The sequence below is a fragment of the Phyllobates terribilis genome, unplaced genomic scaffold (assembly GCF_046119375.1).
Source record: "Phyllobates terribilis strain yellow unplaced genomic scaffold, ASM4611937v1 Scaffold_2__4_contigs__length_985480577, whole genome shotgun sequence".
Lineage (NCBI taxonomy): Eukaryota > Metazoa > Chordata > Amphibia > Anura > Dendrobatidae > Phyllobates > Phyllobates terribilis.
The window spans coordinates 12,819,896-12,833,070 of NW_027362762.1; the positions used below are offsets into that span (position 1 = coordinate 12,819,896).

General features: G+C 54.6%; 1 protein-coding gene across 1 annotated transcript in view; it reads left to right on the forward strand.

The window, feature by feature from the left end:
• Positions 1-2,341: 2,341 nt before the first annotated feature.
• Positions 2,342-13,175, forward strand: part of LOC141243168 (uncharacterized) — an 85,301-nt gene continuing 74,467 nt past the window's right edge. The window contains exons 1-6 of the mRNA XM_073668909.1: positions 2,342-2,479; positions 6,802-7,428; positions 7,507-7,698; positions 7,804-7,992; positions 11,259-11,963; positions 12,164-12,868. Of these exons, the coding sequence (XP_073525010.1) occupies positions 6,849-7,428; positions 7,507-7,698; positions 7,804-7,992; positions 11,259-11,963; positions 12,164-12,868 (2,371 nt within the window). The 5' untranslated portion in view covers positions 2,342-2,479; positions 6,802-6,848. The remainder of the gene's footprint in view (positions 2,480-6,801; positions 7,429-7,506; positions 7,699-7,803; positions 7,993-11,258; positions 11,964-12,163; positions 12,869-13,175) is intronic.

A 13,175-nucleotide genomic window follows, 5' to 3' on the forward strand; every position in this document is an offset into this window, starting at 1 on the left:
AAAGACTCGAAATGGAAGGAACCAGAAATAAACAGGGGAAAAACTTCACAAGGGGATCGTTTTTTGTCCAGGTTCCCAAAAAGAGCAAGAAGACAATGACACCCTTCTCCTCAAATGGCCAGTAGGCCTGCTCTGTGCCTTTCCCCCTCTACATCTAATTCCTGCGATTCTCAGGAAAGCAGGTATGGAGAGGGCCGAGAGAATTCTAGTGGCACCTTTTTGGCCCAGGAGAAAATGGTTTTCCTGGGTTCGTCACCTATCGGTGGCAACTCCGTGGGTACTCCCAGAGATTCCAGATCTCCTTTCCCAGGGTCCCATTCACCACCCTGACGTAAAGAAGCTGCATTTGACGGCTTGGCGCTTGAGCGACAACTTCTGAAAGCTAAAGGGTGCTCAGGGAGAATGATTTCCACATTAGTTAAAGCAAGGAAAAAAACAACATCAACTATATATTATAGAATATGGAGTAAATTTCTATTTTTTTCAGGAATAAAGCCTTTAAAAAAACAAGGGGTACCATATGTGGAGATTTTGGAATTCCTGCAAAAAGGTTTGGAGATGGGGCTAAAAAAGAGCACCCTTAAGGTTCACTCTGCAGCTTTAGGGGCCCTTTTTGGAGGAGACATCTAGTCCCACCGCACAGTAGTAAAATTCTTTAGAGCACTTAGCGGATCGGAATCTGTTCCAAAACCGAGAGCAGCCCCCTTGCGACTTAAACCTAGTCCTCAAAGCTCTTACTAAGACTCCCTTTGAGCCCATATCAGATTGTTCTCTTAAAAATTTGTCCCTTAAAACGGCACTCCTGGTGGGTATTACATCAGCTAGACGGGTAGGAGAGATTCAGGCCCGATTAGTAAATCAGCCCTTCACTCAAATCCTATCAGATAGGGTTATGCTTTCCCCGGACCCTGCCTTCCTTCCAAAGGTAGTGTCCTTTTTTCATAGATCACAGGATATAGTTTTACCGTCATTCTGCGAGAGCCCTAAAAATGAGGGAGAAAGGGAGTTCCACACCCTAGATGTCAGATGCCTACTGCAATACTTGGAATCAACCTAGATTTGGAAAACTACCTCCCTTTTTGCTCTCTTCCAGGGTTCCTGGAAGGGCCAGGCTGCGTCCAAAGGGTCCATAGCGAGATGGGTCAGGAGGTGGATTGCTCTGGCATATACCTCGGGGGTGGGGGGGGGTTTCCCCTCCTGATAAGATTAATGCACACTGCACAAGGGCTGTCTCTACTTCATGGGCGAAAAGAGCAAATGCTTCTCTGGAGCAGATTTGTAGGGCTGCCACGTGGTTTTCACCCTCCACTTTCTTCAAGCACTACAGGGTGGATCTGGGTGTTGGTGATCTATCCTTCGGTAGGAAAGTCCTACAACCGGTGGTCCCTCCCTAGGTGGATTCCTTTGTATTCTCTCCATGGGTGCTGTCGTGGGGAGTGGGAAAAATGATTACTTACCGGTAATCGGATTTTCCATGACCCACGACAGCACCCTCACTTATTCCCTCTTCTTTTCACCCTCATTATGGTGGAGGATGCACGTGTTAATCACAAGGTGTCGCAGTAGTAGAATGCATGCATTTATTATCTGTTTATACCTTCCATTCTGGAGTTGCCATAATTGGTGGACTCCACTCTGAAGGTGAAAGTTATATGTATGTATTGTCTAAACTAACCAACGGAGTTCCTCTGATGCCCGGAAAACCACTGAGGCATAGTAGAGGGCTCCGCCTTTTAAACCTGTAGTGGTTTTCTGTCCTCGGGGCGGATCCATCTCTCCATAGGTGCGGTCGTGGGTCATTGAAAATCTGATTACCGGTAAGCAATCATCATTTTTTAGTCACTCCGTGTGCATGATTTGCAACTGTTTGACAGCTTTAATACATGTGAGGAATGCCTATCTGTGAGTTCGGGGTCCCTGCCGGTCCGCACTGTGAGTTCGGGGTCCCCGCCGGTCCGCGCTGTGAGTTCGGGGTCCCCGCCGGTCCGCGCTGTGAGTTCGGGGCCCCTGCTGGTCCGCACTGTGAGTTCGGGGTCCCCGCTGTGAGTTTGGGGCCCCTGCCGGTCCGCGCTGTGAGTTTGGGGTCCCTGCCGGTCCGCGCTGTGAGTTCGGGGCCCCTTCCGGTCCGCGCTGTGAGTTTGGGGTCCCTGCCGGTCCGCACTGTGAGTTCGGGGTCCCCGCCGGTCCGCACTGTGAGTTTGGGGCCCACAGCCATCTGACCCTTGTGATGGCCCCTCCGGTTCAGTGCCTTTACCTCACAGCACCGCAGCCCGTACACTACACGCACCCCTACGTGTGACTTGGACTGTGCCGCGCCCCCTCTCCTCGCAGTGGTAAAGGCCGCACATCACGTGCTCCGCCTCACTTTGCTCCCAGGCGATGGGGCGGCACAGTAGTAGAGCAGGAGGAGCCTGTGTTGTCAGTCACATGACCGTGACGTCATCAAGATGCTTCTCTGAAAGCTCGGTGCGACAGTGAGGTGAGGAGCGGTAATCACCCGGGCAGTCCCCGGGGTGGGGCGGTGTCTGCCCGACACAGCAACCCGTGTAATGCCGGACTGTGCTGGAGGGAAGGGGCGCTGCACTCATACCGAGGCACAGTATGGGAAAAACCACCCCCCGCACTACACATGGTTTCATCCAGACACATCACCCAATCATATCCCTGCATTCATAATGTGGGACTTCTATAAACTGCCTCCTGATTGGCTGCAGCACTGTGTAATGTAAAGTGACCAGGCGGCTGCTTCTGTGGTCATGTGACTCCCGTCATGGCGGTGCTCACGCTCTGTATTACTTCCCCTCTATCGCTGTGGTCATGTGACTCCCGTCATGGCGGTGCTCACGCTCTGTATTACTTCCCCTCTATCGCTGTGGTCATGTGACGCCCGTCATGGCGGTGCTCACGCTCTGTATTACTTCCCCTCTATCGCTGTGGTCATGTGACGCCCGTCATGGCGGTGCTCGCGCTCTGTATTACTTCCTCTCTGTCGCTGTGGTCATGTGACGCCCGTCATGGCGGTGCTCGCGCTCTGTATTACTTCCTCTCTGTCGCTGTGGTCATGTGACGCCCGTCATGGCGGTGCTCACGCTCTGTATTGCTCTCTCTCTGTCGCTGTGGTCATGTGACTCCCGTCATGGCGGTGCTCGCGCTCTGTATTACTTCCTCTCTGTCGCTGTGGTCATGTGACGCCCGTCATGGCGGTGCTCACGCTCTGTATTACTTCCCCTCTATCGCTGTGGTCATGTGACGCCCGTCATGGCGGTGCTCGCGCTCTGTATTACTTCCTCTCTGTCGCTGTGGTCATGTGACGCCCGTCATGGCGGTGCTCACGCTCTGTATTGCTCTCTCTCTGTCGCTGTGGTCATGTGACGCCCGTCATGGCGGTGCTCGCGCTCTGTATTGCTCTCTCTCTGTCGCTGTGGTCATGTGACGCCCGTCATGGCGGTGCTCGCTCTCTGTATTGCTCTCTCTCTCTGTCGCTGTGGTCATGTGACTCCCATCATGGCGGTGCTCGTGCTCTGTATTGCTCTCTCTCTGTCGCTGTGGTCATGTGACTCCCGTCATGGCGGTGCTCGTGCTCTGTATTGCTCTCTCTCTGTCACTGTGGTCATGTGACGCCCGTCATGGCGGTGCTCGCGCTCTGTATTGCTCTCTCTCTGTCGCTGTGGTAATGTGACGCCCGTCATGGCGGAATTCGCGCTCTGTATTGCTCTCTCTCTGTCGCTGTGGTCATGTGACGCCCATCATGGCGGTGCTCGCGCTGTGTATTACTTCCTCTCTGTCGCTGTGGTCATGTGACGCCCGTCATGGCGGTGCTCGCGCTCTGTATTGCTCTCTCTCTGTCGCTATGGTCATGTGACGCCCGTCATGGCGGTACTCGCGCTCTGTATTACTTCCTCTCTGTCGCTGTGGTCATGTGACGCCCGTCATGGCGGTGCTCGCGCTTTGTATTACTTCCTCTCTGTCGCTGTGGTCATGTGACGCCCGTCATGGCGGTGCTTGCGCTCTGTATTACTTCCTATCTGCTCGCACTCTGTATTACTTCCTCTCTGTCGCTGTGGTCATGTGACGCCCGTCATGGCGGTGCTCGCGCTCTGTATTGCTTCCTCTCTGTCGCTGTGGTCATGTGACTCCCGTCATGGCGGTGCTCGCGCTCTATATTACTTCCTCTCTGTCGCTGTGGTCATGTGACGCCCGTCATGGCTGTGCTCACGCTCTGTATTACTTCCCCTCTATCGCTGTGGTCATGTGACGCCCCTCATGGCGGTGCTCACGCTCTGTATTGCTCTCTCTCTGTCGCTGTGGTCATGTGACGCCCGTCATGGCGGTGCTCGCGCTCTGTATTACTTCCTCTCTGTCGCTGTGGTCATGTGACTCCCGTCATGGCGGTGCTCGCACTCTGTATTACTTCCTCTCTGTCGCTGTGGTCATGTGACGCCCGTCATGGTGGTGCTCACGCTCTGTATTACTTCCTCTCTGTCGCTGTGGTCATGTGACGCCCGTCATGGCGGTGCTCGCGCTCTGTATTACTTCCTCTCTGTCGCTGTGGTCATGTGACGCCCGTCATGGCGGTGCTTGCGCTCTGTATTACTTCCTATCTGCTCGCGCTCTGTATTACTTCCTCTCTGTCGCTGTGGTCATGTGACGCCCATCATGGCGGTGCTCGCGCTCTGTATTGCTCTCTCTATCGCTGTGGTCATGTGACGCCCGTCATGGCGGTGCTTGCGCTCTGTATTACTTCCTATTTCCTCGCGCTCTGTATTACTTCCTCTCTGTCGCTGTGGTCATGTGACTCCCGTCATGGCGGTGCTCGCGCTCTATATTACTTCCTCTCTGTCGCTGTGGTCATGTGACGCCCGTCATGGCGGTGCTCACGCTCTGTATTGCTCTCTCTCTGTCGCTGTGGTCATGTGACGCCCGTCATGGCGGTGCTCGCTCTCTGTATTGCTCTCTCTCTGTCGCTGTGGTCATGTGACTCCCGTCATGGCGGTGCTCGCGCTCTGTATTGCTCTCTCTCTGTCGCTGTGGTCATGTGACGCCCGTCATGGCTGTGCTCGCGCTCTGTATTGCTCTCTCTCTGTCGCTGTGGTCATGTGACGCCCGTCATGGCGGTGCTCGCGCTCTGTATTGCTCTCTCTCTGTCGTTGTGGTCATGTGACGCCCATCATGGCGGTGCTCGCGCTCTGTATTGCTCTCTCTCTGTTGCTGTGGTCATGTGACGCCCATCATGGCGGTGCTCGCGCTCTGTATTGCTCTCTCTCTGTAGCTGTGGTCATGTGACGCCCGTCATGGCGGTGCTCGCTCTCTGTATTGCTCTCTCTCTGTCGCTGTGGTCATGTGACTCCCGTCATGGCGGTGCTCGCGCTGTGTATTACTTCCTCTCTGTCGCTGTGGTCATGTGACGCCCGTCATGGCGGTGCTCGCGCTCTGTATTGCTCTTTCTCTGTCGCTGTGGTCATGTGACGCCCGTCATGGCGGTGCTCGCGCTCTGTATTACTTCCTCTCTGTCGCTGTGGTCATGTGACGCCCGTCATGGCGGTGCTCGCGCTCTGTATTACTTCCTCTCTGTCGCTGTGGTCATGTGACGCCCGTCATGGCGGTGCTCGCGCTCTGTATTACTTCCTCTCTGTTGCTGTGGTCATGTGACGCCCGTCATGGCGGTGCTCGCTCTCTGTATTACTTCCTCTCTGTCGCTGTGGTCATGTGACGCCCATCATGGCGGTGCTCGCGCTCTGTATTACTTCCTCTCTGTCGCTGTGGTCATGTGACGCCCATCATGGCGGTGCTCGCGCTCTGTATTACTTCCTCTCTGTTGCTGTGGTCATGTGACTCCCGTCATGGCGGTGCTCGCGCTCTGTATTGCTTCCTCTCTGTCGCTGTGGTCATGTGACGCCCGTCATGGCGGTGCTCGCGCTCTGTATTACTTCCTCTCTGTCGCTGTGGTCATGTGACGCCCGTCATGGCGGTGCTCTCTCTCTGTCGCTGTGGTCATGTGACGCCCGTCATGGCGGTGCTCGCGCTCTGTATTACTTCCTCTCTGTCGCTGTGGTCATGTGACGCCCGTCATGGCGGTGTTCGCGCTCTGTATTACTTCCTCTCTGTTGCTGTGGTCATCTGACACCCATCATGGCGGTGCTCGCGCTCTGTATTGCTCTCTCTCTGTCGCTGTGGTCATGTGACACCCATCATGGCGGTGCTCCCTCTCTGTATTTCTCTCTCTCTGTCGCTGTGGTCATGTGACGCCCGTCATGGCGGTGCTCGCGCTCTGTATTACTTCCTCTCTGTTGCTGTGGTCATGTCACTCCCGTCATGGCGGTGCTCGCGCTCTGTTTTGCTTCCTCTCTGTCGCTGTGGTCATGTGACGCCCGTCATGGCGGTGCTCGCGCTCTGTATTGCTCTCTCTCTGCTGTGTGGTCATGTGACGCCCGTCATGGCGGTGCTCGCGCTCTGTATTACTTCCTCTCTGTCGCTGTGGTCATGTGACGCCCATCATGGCGGTGCTCGCGCTCTGTATTACTTCCTCTCTGTCGCTGTGGTCATGTGACGCCCGTCATGGCGGTGCTCGCGCTCTGTATTGCTCTCTCTCTGTCGCTGTGGTCATGTGACGCCCGTCATGGCGGTGCTCGCGCTCTGTATTACTTCCTCTCTGTCACTGTGGTCATGTGACGCCCATCATGGCGGTGCTCGCGCTCTGTATTACTTTCTCTCTGTCGCTGTGGTCATGTGACTCCCGTCATGGCGGTGCTCGCGCTCTGTATTGTTGCCTCGTCTTGGTCACCGCTTCCTTCTTCTCCACAGATGTGCCGGCCGCTGGTTGCCCGCCTGTAACCGGCCGTCTCGGCAGGATGGAGGCGGCGGGCAGTGCGTTGTGCTGTCCGGACTGTGGGAGGAGATTCAGTCAGCGCTCCGGCCTGAATCGTCATCAGAGATCGCGCTGTAAGCTCAGCGGCAATTCTGTGTCCTCCAGGGCTGCGCCCGCTAGAGCCCCACCGCCCCACAAGTGCAGCGCCTGCCAGGAAACGTACGAGAGCGTCAGCGAGCTGCGGAGACACATGAGGAGCCACAGCGCGGAGGAGGAGCGCTACATGTGCTGCCAGTGCAGCCGGACATTCAACAGTAACCTGTCCCTGGCGCGGCACCAGAGGACGCACAGTGCCGAGCGACCCTTCACCTGTCCGCAGTGCGGCAAGAGCTTCAAGACCAGCGCCGTCCTGCTCCGCCACCAGAGCGTGCACACCGGTGAGCAGCCGTACCAGTGCGACGTGTGCACCAAGGGCTTCTCCCAGAAGAACAGCCTCATCGTCCACCTCCGCACACACGCCGGCCAGCACCCCTACACCTGCTCCTCCTGCGAGCGGAGGTTCTGCTCCAAATCTGACCTGATCGACCACGAGCGAAGTCACCGAGAGCCGTTGTCCCATGAAGGTGCTGCCCGTCACTACGTCTCGTGTTATGTGCACAGCTGCCCGGAGTGTAATACATTATAATCTTCTCCTACCGCAGGCTCCAACTCCACCGAGGAGGATGACGAGGATTTCATCAAGCTGAAGATCATGGATGTCTCATCCGATGACCTCAAAGGGCCTTTGACCTCGTCGTCCTCCGAAGATGATGATGATGAGGAGAAGAGGAAGGAGCTGCCGGAAGCGGCAGACAGGATGATGGGGGTGAAGGAGGAGAAGGACAAGGACATAGGTAACGGTAAAATGCATGATGGGGGTTATGCGGGCTGGACCATGGAGGGCGGTGGCTGCCGGCTTTACAATATCTGACCTATGGTCTCTGCTTCTGTGTCCTCAGCGCAGGGATCTGAGCCACCGCCACCACCGCACAGTGAGGATTTGGGGACGAAGAGGTCGGGGACAGACGGCTCCACCTCAGATGAGAAGAAGCCACCGTGGATAAAGCAGCAGATGGACTCCGGGAACATGCAAGGAAATCTGCTACTAGATCAAGATGGCAGCGGCCCCGGCAGTGAGGGGGTTAGTGGTAAGTGGTACGGTGTCCTGAGCATCCAAACACATTGCAGCTGTGGATGTAGTGCTGTATTACAGTGTAAGTGCAGAATAGTGACCGCAGCTCTGGAGGATAAGACACTATGTAACAGCAGAATAGTGACTGCAGCTCTGGAGGTGACTGCAGGATAAGACATGATGTAACAGCAGAAATAGTGACTGCAGCTCTGGAGGTGACTGGAGGATAAGACACGATGTAACAGCAGAATAGTGACTGCAGCTCTGGAGGTGACTGGAGGATAAGACCTGATGTAACAGCAGAATAGTGACTGCAGCTCTGGGGGTGACTGGAGGATAAGACCTGATGTAACAGCAGAATAGTGACTGCAGCTTTTGAGGTGACTGCAGGATAAGACACGATGTAACAGCAGAATAGTGAGTGCAGCTCTAGAGGTGACTGGAGGATAAGAAATGATGTAACAGCAGAATAGTGACTGCAGCTCTGGAGGTGACTGGAGGATATGACATGATGTAACAGCAGAATAGTGACTGCAGCTCTGGAGGTGACTGGAGGAAAAGACACGATGTAACAGCAGAAATAGTGACTGCAGCTCTGGAGGTGACTGGAGGATAATACATGATGTAACAGCTTTTGAGGTGACTGCAGCTTTTGAGGTGACTGCAGGATAAGACACGATGTAACAGCAGAATAGTGACTGCAGCTCTGGAGGTGACTGGAGGATGAGACATGATGTAACAGCAGAATAGTGAATGCAGCTCTGGAGGTGGCTGGAGTATAAGACACGATGTAACAGCAGAATAGTGACCGCAGCTCTGGAGGATAAGACACGATGTAACAGCAGAATAGTGACCGCAGCTCTGGAGGTAACTGGAGGATATGACATGATGTAACAGTAGAATAGTGACTGCAGCTCTGGAGGTAACTGGAGGATAAGACATGATGTAACAGCAGAATAGTGACCGCAGCTCTGGAGGATAAGACACGATGTAACAGCAGAATAGTGACTGCAGCTCTGGAGGTGACTGGAGGATAAGACATGATGTAACAGCAGAATAGTGACTGCAGCTCTGGAGGTGACTGGAGGATAACACACGATGTAACAGCAGAATAGTGACTTCAGTTCTGGAGGTGACTGGAGGGTAAGACACAAGGTAACAGCAGAATAGTGACCGCAGCTCTGGAGGTGACTGGAGGATAAGACACGATGTAACAGCAGAATAGTGAGTGCAGCTCTGGAGGTGACTGAAGGATAAGACACAAGGTAACTGCAGAATAGTGACTGCAGCTCTGGAGGTGACGGGAGGCTAAGACACAAGGTAACAGCAGAATAGTGACTGCAGCTCTGGAGGTGACTGGAGGATAAGACATGATGTAACAGCAGAATAGTGACTGCATCTCTGGAGGTGACTGGAGGATAAGACACGATGTAACAGCAGAATAGTGACTGCAGCTCTGGAGGTGACGGGAGGATAAGACACGATGTAACAGCAGAAATAGTGACTGCAGCTCTAGAGGTGACTGGAGGATAAGACATGATGTAACAGCAGAATAGTGACCGCAGCTCTGGAGGTGACTGGAGGATAAGACATGATGTAACAGCAGAATAGTGACTGCAGCTCTGGAGGTGACTGGAGGATAAGACATGATGTAACAGCAGAATAGTGACCGCAGCTCTGGAGGATAAGACACGATGTAACAGCAGAATAGTGACTGCAGCTCTGTAGGTGACTGGAGGATAAGACATGATGTAACAGCAGAATAGTGACTGCAGCTCTGGAGGTGACTGGAGGATAAGACACGATGTAACAGCAGAATAGTGACTGCTACTCTGGAGGTGACTGGAGGACAAGACATGATGTAACAGCAGAATAGTGACTGCAGCTCTGGAGGTGACTGGAGGATAAGACACAATGTAACAGCAGAATAGTGACTGCAGCTCTGGAGGTGACTGGAGGATAAGACACGATGTAACAGCAGAATAGTGACTGCAGCTCTGGAGGTGACTGGAGGATAAGACATGATGTAACAGCAGAATAGTGACTGCAGCTCTGGAGGTGACTGGAGGATAAGACATGATGTAACAGCAGAATAGTGACTGCAGCTCTGGAGGTGACTGGAGGATAAGACATGATGTAACAGCAGAATAGTGACTGCAGCTCTGCAGGTGACTGGAGGATAAGACACGATGTAACAGCAGAATAGTGACTGCAGCTCTGGAGGATAAGACACGATGTAACAGCAGAATAGTGATTGCAGCTCTGGAGGTGACTTGAGAATAAGACACGATGTAACAGCATAATAGTGACTTCAGTTCTAGAGGTGACTGGAGGATAAGACACAATGTAACAGCAGAATAGTGACTGCAGCTCTGGAGGTGACTGGAGGATAAGACATGATGTAACAGCAGAATAGTGACTTCAGTTCTGGAGGTGACTGGAGGGTAAGACACAAGGTAACAGCAGAATAGTGACCGCAGCTCTGGAGGTGACTGGAGGATAAGACACGATGTAATAGCAGAATAGTGAGTGCAGCTCTGGAGGTGACTGGAGGATAAGACACGATGTAATAGCAGAATAGTGAGTGCAGCTCTGGAGGTGACGGGAGGCTAAGACACAAGGTAACAGCAGAATAGTGACCGCAGCTCTGGAGGTGACTGGAGGATAAGACACGATGTAACAGCAGAATAGTGACTGCAGCTCTGGAGGTGACGGGAGGATAAGACATGATGTAACAGCAGAATAGTGACTGCAGCTCTGGAGGATAAGACACGATGTAACAGCAGAATAGTGATTGCAGCTCTGGAGGTGACTTGAGAATAAGACACGATGTAACAGCAGAATAGTGACTGCAGCTCTGGGGGTGACTGGAGGATAAGACACGATGTAACAGCAGAATAGTGACCGCAGCTCTGGAGGTGACTGGAGGATAAGACACGATGTAACAGCAGAATAGTGACCGCAGCTCTGGAGGTGACTGGAGGATAAGACAGGATGTAACAGCAGAATAGTGAGTGCAGCTGTGGAGGTGACTGGAGGATAAGACACAATGTAACAGCAGAATAGTGAGTGCAGCTGTGGAGGTGACTGGAGGATAAGACACAATGTAACAGCAGAATAGTGAGTGCAGCTCTGGAGGATAAGACACGATGTAACAGCAGAATAGTGACCGCAGCTCTGGAGGTGACTGGAGGATAAGACACAATGTAACAGCAGAATAGTGAGTGCAGCTCTGGAGGATAAGGGATGGCCGATCAGTGGTTAACCCCCTTCATCTTGCAGGGACGTCTCCATCTGCACATTGTCTAGTAAAGCCTGAAGCTGTCTCCGGAGATCCTCAGCACGGCGAGTGGAAGCCGCCTTTACCGGGAAATAAAGGACCTTGGAAGGTGGAGAGTCAGGACCCCAAGGACGATGGGGGCATCATCTGCCCGGACTGCGGTAAGACCTTCCGGTCTGCACTACTGTTCACGGAGCACCAGAGGATGCACGCCGGGGGGCAGCCCTTCCCCTGCATTGAATGTGGCAAGAGCTTCAGCTACCGCTCCACCCTCCTCCGTCACCAGAAGTCTCGCTGCATGAACGAGAACATGAAGGTCCCCAGTGTGAGCCGGGTCCTCACCGACACCTCCGAGCTGGTCCAGAAATGTGGCATCTGCACCCAGAAGTTCCGGGGCCTGAGCGAGCTGAGGAAGCATCTGGCGAGTCACATGAACGCCGGCCGGTACACCTGCCAGGACTGCGGCCGCGACTTCAACTGTAACTACTTCTTAGTGAGACACCAGAGGACACACACGGGAGAGCAGCCCTTTAAGTGCAAGCTCTGCTGGCGAGGCTTCTCCCAGAGGGCGAGCCTGGTCATCCACATCAGGACCCATACTGGGGAGCGGCCGTACATCTGCTTCGTCTGCGGCAGAGCCTTCTATTCCCGCTCGGGTATGCTACGGCACCAGCGCAGCCGCCACGACATCATGAAGAACTGGAAAGGTAAGTGCTGGCGGAGAGATGCCGCTGCTGCCCGAGTGCTGGACGGGGTGTAGTGGTACGCGGGGATCGGCCTGTGGGGAATGTTGGTCATTTGTTGATGGCGGGGGTCATTATTTTGCTCAATAGTAATATCGGCGCAGGCTTCTGGTTGTAGGTTAATCGATAGATGGCGACAGTGACTCAGTATTTTTATTTTGCAGGTGATAAAAAAAGGACACCAGCGAGTAACAAGATCGCTCAGGCGGGCGACGCGCACCCTGCGAGGACGGACCACTTACCCGACAAGACCCTCCCGGTGACCCCTGCTGTAGAAGGTCCTGTTCTGGATAAGAAACCTGACCTTCAGGACGATGGGAAGGATATGAACGGTGGCGGTGATGCTCAGGGGTCACGGGAGACTGGTTACGACTATCGCACCTTCCTCGCAGCGCAGGAAAGTCTGCTCTATAACGTCAGCATTCGTTCCTTAGAGTCCCGGCCCGGCTACAGATGTGGCGTCTGTCAGGTGCTCTGCCAAGACTCTGGAGAGATGAAGAGGCACCTGAAGAGTCATGGCGGGGATCAGCGCTACTTGTGTCGCCAGTGTGGCCGCACCTTCACCAGTAACTTTTACCTGGTGCGGCACCAGAGGACACACACCGGCGAGCGCCCCTTCACTTGTGTGCAGTGTCACAAGAGCTTCAAGTGCAGCTCCGTCCTTCTCCGCCACCAGAGGATCCACTCCCCCGATCAGCCCTATCAGTGTGAAGTGTGCACCAAGGGCTTCTCCCAGAAGACCAGTCTCATCATCCACCTGAGGACCCACACCGGTGAGCGCCCCTATAGCTGCTGGATCTGTGGACGGAGCTTCTGCTCCCGCTCTGCACTGATGCGTCATGAGCAAAACCACCTTCTCCAAGGACAAGGTGCGTGTGATACCAGGGTCATAAGCACGCGTTCATTCCACGCAACCTCATTCATAACACGCCTGGATCCCTGGCCCAGCTAGCAGGTGCACCAGCTCCCTGGCCCGGCTGGCGGGTGCTCCGGCTCCCTGGCCCAGCTAGCAGGTGCACCGGCTCCCTGGCCCGGCTGGCGGGTGCACCGGCTCCCTGGCCCGGCTGGCGGGTGCGCCGGCTCCCTGGCCCGGCTGGCGGGTGCTCGGGCTCCCCGGCCCGGCTGGCGGGTGCTCGGGCTCCCCGGCCCGGCTGGCGGGTGCTCGGGCTCCCCGGC